This window comes from Ictalurus furcatus, chromosome 21 (genome assembly GCF_023375685.1).
Source record: "Ictalurus furcatus strain D&B chromosome 21, Billie_1.0, whole genome shotgun sequence".
NCBI classification, from domain to species: Eukaryota; Metazoa; Chordata; class Actinopteri; order Siluriformes; family Ictaluridae; genus Ictalurus; species Ictalurus furcatus.
In genome coordinates, this window is record NC_071275.1 from 17,630,992 (window position 1) to 17,650,558 (window position 19,567).

Here is a 19,567-nt window from a genome sequence, read left to right on the forward strand (position 1 = left end):
TTTTTACATCTAAAAAAGACCCGAGGCTGACACATGACAGAACAAAGGCAACCGAATGTGCGTGTTCTCAACATCGCTTTGAAAAATCAACCAGGAAAAGTAATGACCCTGGCTCAAAGCTCCGGAGAACAGGAATCATGAAGCGGTCAGTAACTGCAGTCAAGTGAGCAAGTGGGATGGGTTTGCTACACTTTTTCCCAAATTGTAAAACGTAAACTGGGAATCTTGGGCACGTCGATCAAGCATGGTCATTAGAATATTAAGCCACGCCCACATCCGATATCCACTCAAGATATACAGTACGTAGATACACTTTCTATGAAGCCCGTATTCATTCAGTCTCCATTATAACTATGCCTATAATTCTTTGTAAGTGTATGGTGCTTTTGTCTTACATAATAATGCCTCGTTAATCTCTAATAATGTGCCACTTTAATAGGAACACCAGCACACCTTTTATCTATTATCTAATCGGGCGATCATGTGGCAGTGCATAAAATCATACAGGTACAGGACAAGACCTTCACTTGATATCACAAAATGAATGTAAATGACCCATGAAGGAGTGAGTACACGTCATATACTCACGTGAGTGCGAAATAAAATCAGAGTTACTAAAACTTTTGCTTTTCTGCCGGAAATGTTTGGCTCGGTTTGGCGTACGCAAACATTTACACACAACTGTACTGGAAGATTGATAAATACTGTAAGGCCCAGGGTTTCTAATAAAGTGGACGCTGCACCTGATACACTCGTACCCACACGAGACAGACTACAATGTCAGTGTCAGTGCTGTGCTGAGAATGATCCACCAACCAAACTATACCTGCTCTGTGTGTGGGTATACATACATTTCTATGAATGTGTGTGCATACATGTAATAACATCTGCGTATGATGATGTGTAAGAATACGTGCGTATGAAGTACATGCAGGGTGTGTGTGCATGTGTGTGAAAAAGTATTTATTTGTGTGTGTGTGTGTGTGTGTGTGCGTATGCATGCGTGTGTGTGATCTCTGGAGATGAAGAGGGCAGTCAGCAGTACACTGGGGATCTGAGCACAGAGAGACCAGTCTCCATAGCAACGTCTCTCAGCCGAGTTCCCAGTTCTGCAGAAAGCCTGGGGTGAGCCCGGGGGCACACGGTCCATGTGTGTGTGTGTGTGTGTGTCTGTGTGTGTGTTTGTGTGTGTGTGTGTTTGTGTGTGTCAGTTCTAGGCAATTCTATCTGATACTCCCTATCAGTATTAATAACAGATCATAAAATAACAGATCATAAAATAGATATTTTATGTCACGTCTTCAACACTCATATTCTGGGCATTGGCCCAGTGACTCGGGCCGTCTTTTATTATTTATTTATTTTTTTTACATTATATACTAATACAATTTAACTGTACAATTAAATTATAATTTTTTTTCATCTTACCACTGTGTGTGTGTTTTATATATATATATATATATATATATATATATATATATATATGATCTAGACATCATCTTTTCAGATAGACAATGAAAAAGAATATTTTATATTTACTATTATATATTTATATATATTTATATACAACATATTTAAGGTAATGGCAGAATTCTCACATTTTCAGCTATTACATATTGATATAATGCCCAAGTACGTCACCTGGTATTTTGGCGCCAAAAGTGGAGCCTGTAAATAACAACCTTCAGTTACGTTCAGGAGACAGCAGGCAAGTTAAGCGTGACTTTTTTGCTGCATTTCGATGATTGTTTAGCGTTAGTTGTGGTGTTGAACTATTACAATATTTACTAGGAGAGACTAAGCCACCTGCATTTGCTAAGAGTCGTCTGCCTCAAGCTTAAATTTCAGCTCAAATGTATTTGTACATACAGTATCTCGCAAAAATGAGTACACCCCTCACATTTTTGTACATATTTGATTATATCTTTTCATGTGACAACACTGAAGAAATGACACTTTGCTACAATGTAAAGTAGTGAGTGTACAGTTTGTGTAACAGTGTAAATTTGCTGTCCCCTCAAAATAACTCAACACACAGCCATTAATGTCTAAACCGCTGGCAACAAAAGTGAGTACACCCCTAAGTGAAAATGTCCAAATTGGGCTCAAAGTGTCAATATTTTGTGTGGCCACTATTATTTTCCAGCACTGCCTTAACCCTCTTGGGCATGGAGTTCACCAGAGCTTCAAAGTGTGGAGAAAGAAAGGATCTGCTCATGATCCAAAACATACAAGCTTAATATGTGAAACATGGTGGAGGTAGTGTCATGGCTTGGCCTTGCATGGCTGCTTCTGGAACATTCTCACTAATCTTTACTGATGATGGAATTCATGATGTACATCTTTAACTGACTCTAATTTACTTCAAGACTTATCTTTTCCTACACTTTTGCTCACCTAAAAAAAATAGGGTGGTCTGATACAAAAGGATCTATGTTTTAAATGTTAAGGAGTAATATATGCAAGAAAAGTCACGGTATGAAAGACGATATAAGGACGTCCACTGGATGAACATATTCGGACAGTGGATCGATGCTCAGATTCGACGTCCTGAAAACTTTCATTCTGTCTCCACCAGCGACCTTCCACAGACGGACTTAGTAGACATTTATTTAGCTGTCGCTGGCGCGTGTGTCTGCTCAGTGGGTTACTACAGTACATTGAATTTATACAATGTATGTACGTATTTCCATTTGAATGAGTTTAACATAAACCAACTTAACATTAACTATTTACTTTTTGATCAGCTTACACAGCACGACATTTTCATGAGGTATGTTTCTCAGAACAGTGTACGTATATCTGATTTATAATGACTTCTTTAGCCCTTTAAAGAATTTAAGTCAAGCTCATTGTGCTTGCTTTTGGAAAATGATTTTTATTATTTTATTCTAGTTTCACGACATCTTTGGCCCAAATAAAATTTAAGAATTGAAGACGGAACACTCTAAGGAAGTGTCGCCATGAGCCCAGCTTCAATGCCCCTTGGCACAGATTTAACACGTCTGCACTGGGCTGATAGTGAACGTGTACAGCTGAAGCGAAGAGAAAACCTCAAAAAACCCTGAGAGCAGGTTAAACACTCCACTGACCTGCGCACTAAATCACCATGTGTCCATGATATCACAGTTCCTGCAGGTTGTTTACACGATGGTGTATTTTTTTTTCCTCCGCCTTTTGATTTGCATTTAAATAAATGGCAGCTTACAAAGAGATTTCATGTCGGTGTTCGGCTTCAGGTTGTGCCGAACGCAATGGAATTTCCAGAAGAAACATGTTTTTCTGATATTACATTTCGCCCAGGAATCTTATCACAAAAAGTCAGTTAGCTTGAGGTCTACCTGCGGAATGGATCTAAATATACCAATACCATCACTATTAAATGCTTTGATAACATTTTCATAGAGAACAAGTTGAATGCAAAAGTTTGGGCACCCCTGGACAAATCACACATTTTTGTTTTATTTTTCTGAAGTGAAAAGATGTAAATACAACCACGGCAGAATTTTTTTTTTTTTTTTTTTTTTTTTTTTTTTTTAAATATTATATAATTGATGAAACTTTAAAAATAGGGAATAAAATTGTAATTATGGCATGTGCAAAAGTTTGGATAACCTTCCATGTGTAAAGTCTCAGAACGTAAGCAGTATTTGACTTGTTAAGACTCGTTACTCAGGTCAAGAATTGTCATTAGGAATTGTCAGCTGATCATTTCAGAGTGTAAGAAATTCTCTGACTTTTCACAACCGTGGGTTCCTCTAAGCTCTTGACTGAGGATCCTCATGCTAAGTGATGCCTGCAAAGCTGGGGAAGGCTATAAAATGATATCAAAGTGATTACAACTAGCGATTTCCACTGTTCGAAATGTCATTAAGAAATGGCATGGAATCTGCATGGAAGAGTCATCAGAAGGAAACCTCACCTGCACGCTCATCACAAACGTCAATGTCTGATGTATGAAAATCAATATCTAGACAGTGCCCAAACTTTTGCATACAGCTGTGATTACAATGTACCAGCTAGTGAATGAAAAGGAGATAAAATCCACTTTTTTTTTTGTTTTTTTTTTACATATTTACATAACTAAATATAAATGATTTTTTTTGTATTTTTTTGTGTTTTTTTTTTTTTTTTTTTTTACAAACAATGCAGGGTTCACAATCCTTCCTATTTTAACGGTAATACAACTCATGTACATTAATTTTACAATATAATATAAATAATTATTTGTTTTCCACTTTTATCAGATTAATCAAGTGATCATGCTGACAGAATACTAAAACTGGAATCAGATTTCAGGAGCTCAGCAATCGAGAGGATATATTTTCCCACATCCAAGTCCTTCTTCTTTAGTGGGATCATTTTGGGATTATTTTTTGCAAGCGTGGTGTATTTAGTATTAAATATAATTACTTACTGAATGAACCAATAATCGTTTTGCTATTACCAGCTTACTTAAAATTCATGTGAACAGAAACAAATAATTAACAAAATCTGATTGTAGTGATTAGATTATTTTCTACTCAAAAAACTTGTCTTTCCGAGTCAACCCGGATGTTTGGGCAAGAAACATATCCAAATATAAACAGCTTATATTTTGTTTCTTTTCCTGCACTTGCATGGCGATGTAGTCAGAAATCAGTGGGGAAATATTCGCATTTGCATAAAATGTGACTGATTCTGATGCACTGTGTACGTCATGACCAGGGACAAGCACTAACAAGGTAAAAATGAAAGCGTGTCTTGATATTTAAGATCTTTGAGGAATTCAGGCATGTTATAATTAGAATTATGCCCATATTTAGTCAGAAAACTCTTTATTTACTAGCTGCTACATCCTTGTTAAACTTTGTATTATACTGTAAAAAATGACTCTGTAAAATCAAGCACTAAAACCCACTAGACTCCACTTAACACACAGTAAATTTTCATGGTTAATAATGTTTTGTTTGTTTGTTTGTTTGTTTGTTTTCTGGCTCTTTAAGCTTCCAAAAGAAAATGGGGGGAAAAGAAGATAATGGTTTAAGGCCATGAATACACTTAACATGCTTAAATCACGAAGATGTCTGTCTGTTCAGAATCATTAAGGCATTAACACCATTAATTAATTTCAATGACATTAATAATAGCAGGCATCACAGTTCAAAGTCACTAACGAGCTCTGTCTCAGTGAGATTAATTCCCTCATTCTGATGGATGATTTTAGCTATGAGACACACTCAGACGTGCACGCGGGCGGCTCGAGCTCCTCTAAGGAAATAGAGTTCAAGGAGTTTACAATATCGTTGCATCATTAAATGCATGCAGTTGGACTTGAATAGCTGTACAACAGTGTACACCACACACACACACACACACACACACACACACACACACACACAGAGTGAAGTGCATTATGTAACCCACATAGTGCACTAAAGAGGATGCTTATAACCAAGACATCAGATGTCACAAACTTAGTATGTATTAATCTGGGGGAAAAAATCAGTGCTATTAAAGGAACAGTTCAACCAAAAATCCTACAATATGCCCATCAATCAGCTTAGACATGTTCACCGTCCAAAGTATGCTTCTATAGTTTTGCTCTAAGTGATGCAGCCAAAAAAATAAAAATACAAAATGTTGAGCTAAATGATTCTTTTTTTCCTGATTCATTCAGTTCAGTGGATTCAAATGATTCAAGTCTATTACTTACTGATTCGTTCAACCTTATTTTTCTTATCCTCTTCTTTATAAAACAACAATCTTATAGGAATGTTTTCTGAATATATTTCATGATTTATGATTAAGTCACTCATCCATCGTAAAAGAATTCTTTGGTCGTTAGTTGAACTGGAATCTGTGATCTTAGGACGCATTTAATACCATTGCGACTGAAGACAGGCGACGATAAAGTTCTGGCAGCGTTACTAATATCTCTGAGTGTGAGCACTGCTACAGCACTCGTCTAAAAGCTCACGGGACAGCTACAAATAGCGGCAATGGCAAAATGTAAACAAAACACGCTATTGGAAAACAAAATATCCTTACCACGTCAAGCGCGTTGAGAATGAACGCTTCATTTAAAGATGTAAGCAAAATATAGTATTTGTCTTTACTCTTCATTCTTCATATAGTCTATAATCTGACATGCAGAACATGCTATCACACAGTCTGTTGTAGAATTCGAGATGAGATTTTACACATACAATCTACACTTAATAAGCTGCAGGAATCCATCCATCCATTTTCTGTACCTCTAATCCTACATAGGGTCCCATAGAATCTATATCCCATAGAACTCAGGGCACAAGGTGGGGGACAACCCTGGACAGGGTGCCAACTCACTGCAGGGCACAATCGTACACACATTCACACAGTATGGACAATTTGGAAAGCCAATCAGTCTACAGCACATGTCTTTGGACTGGGCGGGGGGAACTGGAGTACCCGGAGGAAACCCTTGAAGTACGGGGAGAATGTGCAAACATCGTGCACTAAGAGCAGAGGCGGGAAACAAACCCCCAACGCCAGAGGTGCAAAACAAACATGTTAACCAGTACTCCACCATGCCCCCTGCTGCAGTAATCACATAGTCTAAAAAAGAAAAAAACTTTACATTTTCCTCTTCATAACTGCATGTAACTGTAACATATAGACCTAATTATTATTATTATTATCAGTAGTAGTAGTAGTAGTATATTATTATTATTCTGCACAATGTCTAGTAATTTGCACGACTCAAGTCACACAATAAATTTCTAAAAGTCAAGGAGACCGAGCTATTGTTTTATTCATTTGACATCATTTGCATAAAAGCGAAAATCCAACCCGAATGCTCTCACTCTTTCCAATTTTTCATTAGATCTGCCTAATATTGTTTATTAAAGTGTCTGATTTTTTTTGGAACGTTCAATGTTTTCTGTCTCAAGTCTTAATCGGTCTCCCTCTTTTCTTCTTCACTCACACACACACACACACACACACACTCAGATAATCCTGTGTTTGATTATGGTGATGTGATCGATGAAGAAGCTCAGTAGGTGTCTGATCAGACGGATGCGGTGTGTCTCCCAGCGGCTGTCTGGCTCTCACACACTCCTGGAGTGTGAACACGTGTGTACACGAGGTAAATCTATAGCTGTAAGAGCGGATCACAGTCAGTGGGCCCGTACACACGATAACAACCTCTCGCTTTTAAAGCTGTTGGAATCTCGGTGTAGTGTGTCTAGTTTACAGTATATCACAGAAGCCGGATAAATTATTCAGCGTGTACTCCATGACAATTGCGCTAACTCCATGACAATAGCGCTAATCTCTGTGCACATTGATAGAGATGTGCATTATGTGTCTGATGTCATTTAGAAATGTTATTTGTCCATTCTTAAAAACTCAGGAGTGATAAATCATTCCCCCGATGTCCATCAGGGCTAGTGTCGTGGAGTACATGCTGAATAATTTATTCGGTTAATGTGCTATAGTTAATGTTTAATGTGTTTTGCCAAGCTTTGTTGTTCTTATACGCACATACAGCTTCATCTCGCACTTAAGTACCTTAATAACCTGCAACATAAGCCCTGTTCGGACTGGATTTGTTGTACAAGTGGAGATGGTGTAACGTAACTATTACTGGAGCATCGCTGGGATTTTAGTCATACCCGATTCTGTCATGTCAGTAATTGTTTTTGAGTTCAATTACACTTTTTTTCTTCCGTATATAGAGACTCCAGGAAGCGCTCACGCTTTTATATCGTCTCTCGCTGTAACCAAACAGAACCCGAGCATAAGCCAAGTTTAACTCGCAAATTAATAAAATAGACAGGACATTTTACAAGCATTTGCAAAAGAAGTGACGCTTCTGGGGGTTTTTAATGTAAGTTATTGAGTTATTATCTTCTGGTAACTTTACTTAAAAAACAAAAGATCAAAACGTTAGAAAATATCTTGCCATTGATACAAATATTTCAGTTTCTATATAACAGTTCGATTTGTACAATTCAGCATAAAAAAAAAACCCCAATGAAAATAAAAAACAAATACAAATTCAGTTCACAAATTAGATTGCTATTAAATTATTAATGATATTTAAAGCGCACCTATGATGGTTTTGAAACGTGCCTAATTTTGTTTTAAAGGTCTCATACGATAGATTTACAGGCATCCGAGGTCAAAAAACACTTAACGTGCTCATAATTTAAATTGAAGAGTTACCTTTTTTCCCCCCAGTGTCACAAACGACTCGTTACATGATCCGTTCTAAAGGATTCATTCTAAACTCCTCCTTTCAGAGAGCATACTCTGCTCTGATTGGTCAGATGTCCCAGTCTGTCGTGATTGGTCTACCGCTGTCAGCGTGTTTCAAAAAGGAAACGCCCACTACCGTAACGAGTTTCAGCTCCGTCTGTCAGCGAGCAGCCGATGAAGACCAGAGGCGGGGCTTTTTGCAACAAACCTACGTAGGTTAGTACAGGAAGTAAAGTCTGGAATCACTAACGACTCGATTCAGCTGTTCAGAATCGGTTCCTTCTTTTGGGAGTCGATAACTCTGTTTGTCCTGCGCTTTGATTTTTGAAACTTTGCAGATGTTTTTACATTCACAAACAGCTCGATAACACACTGCATGAAAGGAAATATCTGAAAAACCATAATAGGTGCACTTTAAAACATTTTTTGTCCAGTAGTTTATTTCCAGTACATACTGTACAATAGAAACAAAAATATATGGCACTTTTTTGCTATTTATATTCTACTGTAACATTTGCAGTAAATATTTTTTACACGTGTTATCTGAAACAATACAATTTCTCTTTCCCAGAGGGAAAATGCTTTTAAAATATTACCATTAAGCTCATCAGTATGAAGCAGTTCACAAAGCCTATGTACAGTACTGTAACAACGGATATGTGAAATATATAATTAACGTTTATTCCGTAATCATGTGTGTGTATATCAATAACTTCAGCCAACTTTTTGACACTCACGTGGGTTTGGAGGCTTCGGCTTGGTCAGTCTGGAGTTTCTGGCCTCCTTCCACTTCCATGGTGCAGTAGACGATGCGGTTGGGAGCGAGCGACTTCAAACCCTGAACCTCCATAATCACAACCTGAGAGTACAGTCAAGAATACAGTATTATAAGACTCTATCGTACACTATCATGAGTTAATGAGTTATATTAATGAAGCCACATTTCATTTTATTTTATAGCAAAAGAATTGTGAACTTTATTTTACCATGCCATAAATATATCTTATGAGGGCAGTATGGTGTGATAACATTATACTAGAGGATTACGAGGCCTCAAATACACAATGAGATCGACACAATGAGTCCTGTTGAATGATTCCTCAGACCAGTCCAATCCTCCAACGTTTCTTCAGGTCCCCATTCAAAACTTTAGTTCCTGCCTGTAATTACAGTGCTGTGTAAAAGTATTTGATTTCTTCTGTTTTTGTGTTTCATATTAAATTTTTTCAGAAAGTAAAACAAAATCTGAGATAAAACAAAGGCGACCTGAGTAAACTCAAAATACAGTTTTTAAATGATAATGTTATTTATTGAAGCAAATAAAGTTATCCGATACCAACTGGACCTGTGTGAAAATGTATTTGCCCCCGTAGTTACTAATTCTCCAAATCTATGAGACTGCATTCATAATGGGGTTCAGCTGGACTAGACTCAACCAGGCCTGATTACTGCAAACCCTGTTCAATCACATCAACACTTAAATAGAACTTTTTCAACAGCATGAAGTCGGTTAAAAGGTCCTACTGAGTAACACACTACGCCAAAGCTGAAAGAAATTCCAGAAATGATGATGAAGTACGTGATTGAAATACATCAGACTGGGAAGGGCTATAAAGATATTTCAAAGGTTCTGGGATTCCAAACAGCCATAGTGTGAGTCATTATCTCCAAATGGAAAAATCTTAGCACAGTAGTGGACCTTTCAAAATTCCTCCAAGAGCACAGTAATGACTCATCCAGGAAGTCACAAAAGATCCAAGGACAACATCGAAGGACCTACAGGCCTCTCTTACATCAATAAAAGTCACTGCTCATGACTCCACTATCAGAAAGACACTGGGCAAAAATAGCCTCCATGGAAGAGTGGTGAGGTGAAAACCACTGCTAACCCAGAAGAACATTAACGCTCCTCTGAATTCTGCCAAACACACCTAGATGATCCTCAAACCATTTGGGAGATTGTTCTGTGGACTGATGAGTCGAAAGCGGAACTGGGAACTGTTTGGAAGACAGGGATCCCATTACATCTGGTGTAAACCAAACACAGAAATTCCACAAAAAGAACATCAGACCTACAGTCAAGCATGGTGGTGGCAGTGTGATGGTGTGGGGATGCTTTGCTGCTTCAGGGCCTGGGCAATTTGCAGTAATTGAGGGAAACATGAATTCTGTTCTCTACAAGAAAATCCTAAAGGGGAATGTCCGGTCTTCAGTCCATAAGTTGAAACTCAAGCAACTGAATTATGCAGCAAGACAATGATCCAAAGCACAGGAGTAAGTCCTAGTCCTAGAAGTAAGTGAAGGTCTGAACTCCAGTTATCAGAAGCGTTTGGTTGCAGTTATTGCTGCTAAAGGTGGCACAACCTTTTATGTTTAAGGGGGCAATTAGTTTTTCACATGGGTGATAGGTGTTAGATAACTTTTTTTTTTTTGCTTCAGTTAAAATAAATAAATAAATAAATGAATAAAACTATTTAGTATGAGATGTACACAAAACCCGAATAAATCAGGATACTTTTTCACAGCACTGTAGATCCTCTTTAAGCATTCACTACACAGCTACCGTACAAGGGACCCAAGTGACTTGTGGAATAAAGATTTTCTTTGACTAATTAATGAAAAAGGTCAAAGCGTGAATGTTTTGCTTGAGAAATTACATACGTATAAAAATAAAAAAGATCTTCATTTTATTATATATTTATTTGTTATATATTTAGTTATCGATCAATTATCGGTTCATTTCCCTAAAATGAACATTAAAACCAATTCTAAACTTTTCACGTCTGCTTTGGGATAACCTATGTTAAGTGCTATATGCTGAAGATGGGAAAAAAATAAAATGGCATAACGCTTGAGAAACCTTTATTTCATTTGTTAAAGTATGACTTAAAAAAAAAAAAAAGTTTTAAAAACTATTATCCTTCTCTGGTTTTATTGTCATTCCAGAGCGTAAAGGTTAAGGATGTGCTTGTCTTGGGAAATGTCACCTCAGGGACTCCAGTCAACGTTTTCTCCCGTTTATGTGATAGATGTGGCAGACGAGTGGCGATCCCTCCCTGTCTGCTACATAAACTATCACTCTCAGCCGTCATATTAAATCAAAGCCCTCACACATCAGTGACAAACAACTAATTCCCTTCATCACACTCAATCACAAGCTAGAGGGAGGCGGGGAATATGTGCTCAATAACGCTTTCAAGAAAGACAAATGAATGGCCTGTACGGGACACTGTAATGGTGTCTCATTGGTGCTGGTGTGTTATGGCTTGAGATAGGTTGTATCGAGGTTGTCTGGGCTGGTTAAAGTCAACTGAATGTTCTCTGTACACACATACACGAGCTTATGAATTCTGTCTTCTCGCACCTTATAAACTAACAGTGACGGCTCCTAAATTCAGCCGTCAACACGCCACAGATGCCAAAAGCGCGATGTTCGATATTTAATACTACAATACGACATAATGAAATAAATCGAATTCTGTGAAATCCTCCATCTACTTGATGATAAGCGACAGGTGCATCCCAATCCTTGGCATTTCTTGATTAGACAGTTTGTAAGCGATTACAGTATGAATTTTTATAAAAAAAAAACAAAAAACAAGACTGTTCTGGGATTTTGAGGCTTAAAAAGCGAACACTGCATTGCTGTGCTTGAGACGACAAGCTGTCTCTAATGCACCAAAATCCTCAAACTGCTTTATCAGCCTGTGTATCAGTAAAGCAGAGATGGTTTGGAGATTATTAAAGTGTCTTTAAGCAAAGTGTTAACGAAAAGCAAATCTCGGACTAGAGCTTGTTTTATAGCAAATAATCAGAATCGAGTGGAATACATTTCCGCACAGGGAAAGTTTAAGTGTAGACAGGGTGTCTATGATGTACAGAACCATTTCTATTGTACAACATGTTGCAAAGATCGAAAGAGGGAAATGGGATCGCGTGGTAATGCTCTTACAGTATATCAGAAATGCGCGTGCACCACAGTGACCTTCTTTCCCACACAAAGGCTGAGAAAAACGTGTCTCCCGTTTCTAATGCCTGAATCTTTTAATGGTAAATGGTCTGCACTTATATAGCGCATTTTTAAGCTTAGCCGTTCTACAAAGCACTTTACACTGGTTCTCATTCACACACACACTCACACACACCAATGGTAGCAGAGCTGCCATGCAAGGCGCTAGCTTGCCATCGGGAGCAACTTGGGGTTCAGTGCCCAAGGACGCTTCGGCACGTGGAGTCATGGGGGCCGGGTATCGATACGCCAACCCAACGATTAGTTGACAACCCGCTCTACCACCTGAGTCACAGCCGCCCACAGCCAGCCTTTGGGCTGGTTTAAGATTTTTTTGGGTGGTTTTTGAACATGTAGTTGGACTGGAAATTTTGCTGAAACCTAGCAAATGAATAATATTAGCTCTTCTATGTATGCTCTTCAAAGTTACGTCTCAAACCATTCAAAGTGAGCTGCTAGACCATACACTGGATGGGATGACTCTAAAAATTAGCTTGAAAGCCAGTAAGATCGATAAGAAGATGAAGCTATTGTCTTTATACATCCGAGTCACTTAGTGCCACTCTGTCTGAGAATCCTTATCTAGCAACGTGTGCTGCACAGTATAGTAAAGCGAAAGGAATAAATGGTACCTCTAGCGTAAAGGAAAGAACCACGTCAGACTTGGAGAGCTGGTTCTCGTCCTCCTGGCCCATGTCGATGATAGATGTGTTGTGGCCTCGCTTCAGTTTCTGCAGCTTGAACTCTCCTCCTTTAGACACGGGCATGCTCTCCAGATTGGCCATGAGCAGGTTCACTGACGACTTCAGCTCTTCGATGTACAGCACCTCCATGTCCTTTGACATGAACTTGGGGAACTTCCCAGCCTGGAGGGCAGGAAAAGAACTGAGGTCAGGAAGAAATATGAAAGTTGTTTTTTTTTGAGAAAGCATGGACAAATGTGAAAAGCCTACTGTATAATAACTCTTTTTGTGCAGGCACAAATGTAATGCACTCTTATTTTGGTAAGTCTTTTTTTGTCCCACTCTTCTTTTCATCCGAATGAAATTTTCACGCGGTGTGATATTGAAAATCTGAACCTGGGCTGCATTCACAAGCACCTTTTGGTGTCCGTCAAAAAAAACACATTCATATGCATTGCTTGTATGTAGTAGGCGTGTTCGTGGGTGGAGATCGATGTTAGGTGAAATATAGCCTGTTTTGTGTGCTGAGGCTCGCCGTGTGTTGATTTGAACGGTTTTTATGGATCGTACACGTGGGTTGAACAGTGCGATTAATTTCTGCTTCATCTACCTCCAAACCAAAAAGACTGAAACTTTGTCTCATATTGGTTACCTGGATTTGTACTTGGTGAGAAATCTTCAGCAACACACATCTATGATCCTGTACAGATGTGATCAGTCGTCTGACAGACACAGACTCTGACTAACCGAGTCAGATTCCTACTTTCCTACCGCACGGCATGCGATCGTTCAGGAAGCAGCACTTACTTTCGCTATCTGATCAGCCATCTGAAGGCGGCCATCGAGTTCTCGTCTGATCTGTGCGGCCTGCTCGTCTGGGTTGTCCAGCTAAAGGAAGGAAGAAGAAGAAAAAAACAACCTCCGTTTATATTCGATCAGTGCAAGAAATATCTTATCGGGGATCCTTTTACCAGCTCAAACCTTTATCTTAGCCACGTATTGAAGCTTTCATAGGAAGGTCCTTCAATCTACTCCAACCTTTTGAGATTTCCGGTATAACGTGATGAGACAGTAGCGGCTCAGTCATTAAAATTATGAGAAAGATTGTGATTTCAAACGTCAAGACTGCTGCCGGAGAGCCACTGTCTGACCCTCCATCAAGGGGTTAGATTGAAGGAAAACCACGGGAAACGTGCTCCGATACTATAATGTGTTGGAAATGTTCACCAAAGTATGGCATAAAGAAGTAAAGAAGTAAAACTCTCGCACTACCTAAATTCCAATTGAACCCCTGACCCTCAAGAACTCAGCTCTATGCTTGAACTGATCTCGAATGTAAGCGAATAAATCATCCAGAAGAACAAGCTATCATCAATCATCAATCATTAATTACATTTCCATTAGGAACCCATCAAATATTTAAGTGCCTTGAAAATCAAAGCCAATATGTTCACATGTTTAATTATCCTCAGCGTCATTGATTATGTCCTGATGAATCACTGCATGGAAATGAGAAGGTGGAGAAAGCCGTGAGGCCCAGCGGTGGAGGCTGTCTGACTCACACTGAGCCTGGATTGAAACTAAAGGATTTTCCATCAAGAGCTCACAAAGGAAATTAATTGCCTTAAACTGGGAGCAGAAAATCTTTCGTCTATGAGCAATATTAATGTACAAGACATGAAGTTAAGATTTAATACACCATGAGTAATGTTAACATAGTAACACACTTAAGTAAGGAATAAAACATGGCAGGGCATGCTGTTATCGGAAAATAATCAACGACGTGGAGTGGCGTTACTGTTACTACCCCGAAGCCGATTGTTATCCGATAACAGCACATCCCAAAGTGTTTCATTCCTTTTATACTTTTTTAAAATTTATTTTATTTTATTTGTGCAGCGCTTTTAACAATGGACAGTGTCTCAAAGCAGCTTTACAGAAATATATAAACACAGGATACGGATTTTAAGTGTGTGAATTTATCCCTATTGAGCGAGCCGGTGGTGACGGTGTCGAGGAAAAAACTCCCTGAGATGATACGAGGAAGAAACCTTGAGAGGAACCAGACTCAGAAGGGAACCCGTCCTCATCTGGGTAACAACGGATAGTGTGAGAGTAAAAGAAAGTTCATTATGGTTTTTATATGAAGTCTGTTTGTTGAACTAGTCCACTGTTCACTAAAGGAGACCCGAGTGCAAAACTGCATGTGGTAATTGCAGTCCCAAGACCATCGCAGCAACCGTAGTCCCAGCAACCACAGCGAGAACGTCCATCTGGAATTGGAGTTGACGAGCGCTCCATCCAGAGGTAGGGCATCCGAACGAATCAGGCAGGTCCGGAGAGCAGAAAGGATCAGGATTACTAGCATCTCCATAAAATCATGTGTGGCTCGACAGAAGGAGAGAGGGAGATAAAGAGAGGGAGAGATTATTAGGTAAGACTGCGCTTTGTGTAAAAGAAAGTCTATTCATGGTAAGCTTGAGTAAACAAATACGTTTTAAGCCTAGACTTAAACACAGAGACTGTGTCTGAGTCCCGAACACTAATTGGAAGGCTGTTCCATAACTGTGGGGCTCTATAAGAGAAAAGTCTTCCCCCTGATGTAGCCAAGCTATTCAAGGTACCAACAAATAGCCTGCACCTTTTGATCTAAGTAGGAGTAGCGGATCATATAAAACCAAAAGTTCGCTTAGATACCGTGGCGCGAGACCGTTTAGTGCTTTATAGATCAACTGTAGTATTTTATAATCAATGCGTGATTTCACTGGGAGCCAATGCAGTGTGGATAAGATCGGGGTGATGTGGTCGTATCTTCTGGTTCTAGTTAGGACTCTATCAGCTGCATTCTGGACTAACTGGAGTTTGTTTATGCTCCTACTGGAACATCCAGACAGTAAGGCATTACACTAATCTAGTCTGGAGGTGACGAAAGCATGAACTAATATTTCTGCATCATGTAGTGACAATATATTTCTTATCTTAGCAATATTTCTGAGATGAAAGAAGGCTATCCTAATAATATTATCTACATGAGCATCAGATGAAAGACTGGAGTCAATAATCACTCCAAGGTCTTTTACTGCTGCACATGACGAAATGGAAAGAATGTCCAGAGTTCCTGTGTGATCAGAACACTTACTTCTAGCTACACGTGGTCCTAGTACAAGTACTTCTGTCTTCTCAGAATTAAGTAACAGGAAGTTTATTAAGCATCCACCGTCTAATGTCCTTTACACAATCCTCAACTGTACTAAGTTGCTGTCTGTCCTCTGGCTTTGCTGAAACATACAGCTGTGTATCATCAGCATAACAGTGGAAGCTAATTCAATGTTTACGAATAATTTGACCCAGAGCTAGCATATATAAAGTAAAAAGCAGTGGGCCTAAAACAGAACCTTGTGGAACACCAAATTTAACCTCGGTATGCGTGGAGAAGTCTGGAGACTCCTTTCAAAAGTGTTAAATAAACATCTCCTTACAAAAAAAGCCTCACTACATCAACAAATACACGGTTTTAACACATAAATAACATGCTTTTAATCCGTTCATTATTAGACTTAGATTATGCCGCGTGCGAATTGTCACCGTTACGAGCTGTTACTATAGAAACCTGTGATTTGCAGCTGTTCTACTGTCAGAGCTGCAGTTAAAGAAAATGAAACCCCTTTCATACTCATCTGATTCAAGAACTGCACTGCGCTATGGTTGAACACGTATTGCTCGATTCGTGTTTAAATGTTAACTACAACATCTGCATTAAATATCGCTTATTCCATCCACACCCAAAAAAGAAACCATGTAATTACCCTAATATATTGATAATCAACTCAACTCAAGTCTCCAAGGTGTAACTACTAGAACCAAGCATTCAGCGTCACTTCTGAAGTTTGCCAATTAACTTCCACAGAGACATTAATTAAAACACTAGATCGTGTTGGTAATTATGGACTAATTTTTATACCATCATAGGTGGAATAAACACAGAGTGGCCTATTATTTAGGCACAAATATTGCACCTGATTTTGAGAGGTGCAAAAAAACACATCCAAAACTGGCCATTGCTCAAAGGTTCAAATGGGATATATAATAAACCACACTTCCTATTTCTCTGCCTTTTTTTTTTTTTTTTTGCAATCCTCGCTTGCCTTTTGCTTAATGGTTGCACAATCTATCAGGCACCAATATGACAGGACAGGCCATAAGGATCTATTGTAGTTTACAGAATATATACATTATTCATGTATCTTCATTGTAAACAATCGATATCTATGGGCTGAGTTTCATGCTCACATTGTGGATTTAACATCAAAATGGCATACATCAGTATCTAGACCGCAAACATTACTACAGACTTAAGCACTATTCAGAAGTTGCATCAGCATTACGCACGTTTGGCAGAGTTTGGTGAGAAGCAGTATCGAGTCTAGTGCCACTGTCACAATAGGAGAAGCTAACGTTTATGTACATTTTGGGCTTTAAATACTCTCAAAAAAGAAAAGAATGCCATTTGAGGCAAATATGAAACAATGACTTAAATTAATAGTGAATATCATTCACAAAAAGGTTGTTGTTTTTTTTCCTCAGGAGGAGAGAGAGAGAGAGAGAGCGCATCTTAATATTTAAGGATAAAAATTATGAACTACACTTAAAATGAGCTGTAACTGTAGCACACGAGTGCTTGGTCAGCTTATCCTTTAAACCGAAGTCACGTATTTTTTTTTTTTTTTACGGGAAAGTATAGTGAATTAACCGAAACCTGACAAATCAAAGAGCTTAATGGTTACTATATAGTTTGTTCACCATATTTCTGGGATTCTCAAACGTTTTGTAGCCAGGGACCCTTTTAACTGTACAATAAATATTTATGGATTCATTTCATGAACATTGTTTAAAATGTTGAAATAATACTTTTAGAGCTGTCTTTTCCTGAACACCTAAGGTCTGAGATGACTTTAGTGCTTGGGCCCCTAAATATAATAACTTTGATAATGCACATTGTGATTAGTACCTCCGTGACAAAATCAAAAAAGTCACGGACCCCATATGGCTATGCTTCACAGACCCCTGGACCTCACGTTGAGAACCACTGATCTATGGTGTAGTGTATTTGTATGAAATGTATTTAATGTAAAATATTGGCATAAGGTTTGGACTTAAGTCGTCATCTCTGAATACATGTGATTATAGTGATCCTGTAGTCAACAGGTAATAGCATTAGCTCTGATCTTTGAGTCTTATTATATCTAAATGGCCAGGGCAGTAGTGCAATACTTGTGTCTTTGTGGATGCATGTTTTTTTGACTACAAGCATGGGAGGTAAAGTAGTTGGCCAGTCGGCTTCATGCTTGGGTGGATGGCCATCTGTAGAGGCGATAGCTCTAATGTCCCCCTTCATGTCACCAGCTGGGCTAAAGCCAGTGTTCATCAAGCCAACCTCCTACTCTCTGCCCTGAGGATGCCTACATACACGTGAACACACTTTCTCTCTCTTTCTCTCTCTCTCTCTCTCTCTCTCCCTACACATTCCCTCGCTCGCTCTTTCTAAAAGGCACAAACACACCAGCAAGACGCCAACGTGTGGGTGTGTGCAAAACGACTTCACAGTTTTAATAATGGCACATTATACTTGCATCGTATGCCTCGCACAATATAAAGGGGTAATTGCACAGTGCCAATGTATAGAACGTGTGACTGAAGTGCTACTTTAAATGATGCCAATTGAACTTTGCTACACAGAAATCTCACGCCTGGAATAGGGCCTGCACCATATGCACCAAAAAAAAAAAAGAAAAGGAAAAAAAAATGTTGTGATTGTATGCCTACACATTGTGACTGCAATATGCCTTTGCATATACTTAAACCATTAGAACGCAACCTGCGATAATCATGTCATTATGATTATCAAAACACACACGCCGAACGTGTCTGACGTTATTCAGAAAGCTCGCTGGACAAACTACGGTATAGTTTCTATAGTAATGAATGGCAACAACGCTCCATGTAAACGGATGCGTCATTGTTGAGGCGGGGAAGTTTTCTGTGAGGAGACAAATATTTTGCACCTTTGGAAGGAGTCTCCAGTGTCAGACTCAGAGAAAGAGCTGGAACTTTTCCAACATGGGAAAATGTGGTATGAACTGGATGATCTTCGGATGAGTAATATTTACTCCGTAGAACTGCTTGCAAATTTTATTTTGCTGTCATACGTCAACCCGGAAATCTTTAGCAAGCCGATTCTGCTGCGTCACTCTTGGTGAGAATACGATAAACCTGCTACGTCAGCTGAACATCTGGGTGTTTTTTAAAAAAGATGTGATTTCATAAGATGACACTCGGTGTAATCCGTGTTTCTCATCCTGAGCTGAAAATACAGCTAAATATAATCGTTAGGACGAGCTGGTCAAAGAACACAGTTTGGTTTGAAGGCCCTCGGAATGCACAAAGATACCACACACACACACACACACGCACACACAGTCTTTCACCTTGCCCTATTATTTGTTCGTCTGCTCTTTATCAGCCATATCTCAGCTCCTCTCTTGTTTTCTTTGTGCACCGCTCACTGTCTCTCCACCACGTCTCCATCTGTCTTCCTCTGAGTTTCTTTTACATGTCATTGTTGCTTTTTCTCTTACAGTAAACTCTACTCTCT

The 19,567-nt window shown here is 38.9% G+C and overlaps 1 protein-coding gene across 2 annotated transcripts in view; it reads right to left on the bottom strand.

Moving 5' to 3' along the window:
- cadpsa (Ca2+-dependent activator protein for secretion a) overlaps positions 1-19,567 on the bottom strand; it is a 129,960-nt gene that overhangs the window by 67,313 nt on the left and 43,080 nt on the right. For both annotated transcript variants that reach the window (XM_053653134.1, XM_053653133.1), the window contains exons 4-6: positions 13,723-13,803; positions 12,865-13,098; positions 8,961-9,082 (exon numbers count right to left, since the gene is read on the bottom strand). In XM_053653134.1, coding sequence (XP_053509109.1) covers positions 8,961-9,082; positions 12,865-13,098; positions 13,723-13,803 — 437 coding nt within the window. The remainder of the gene's footprint in view (positions 1-8,960; positions 9,083-12,864; positions 13,099-13,722; positions 13,804-19,567) is intronic.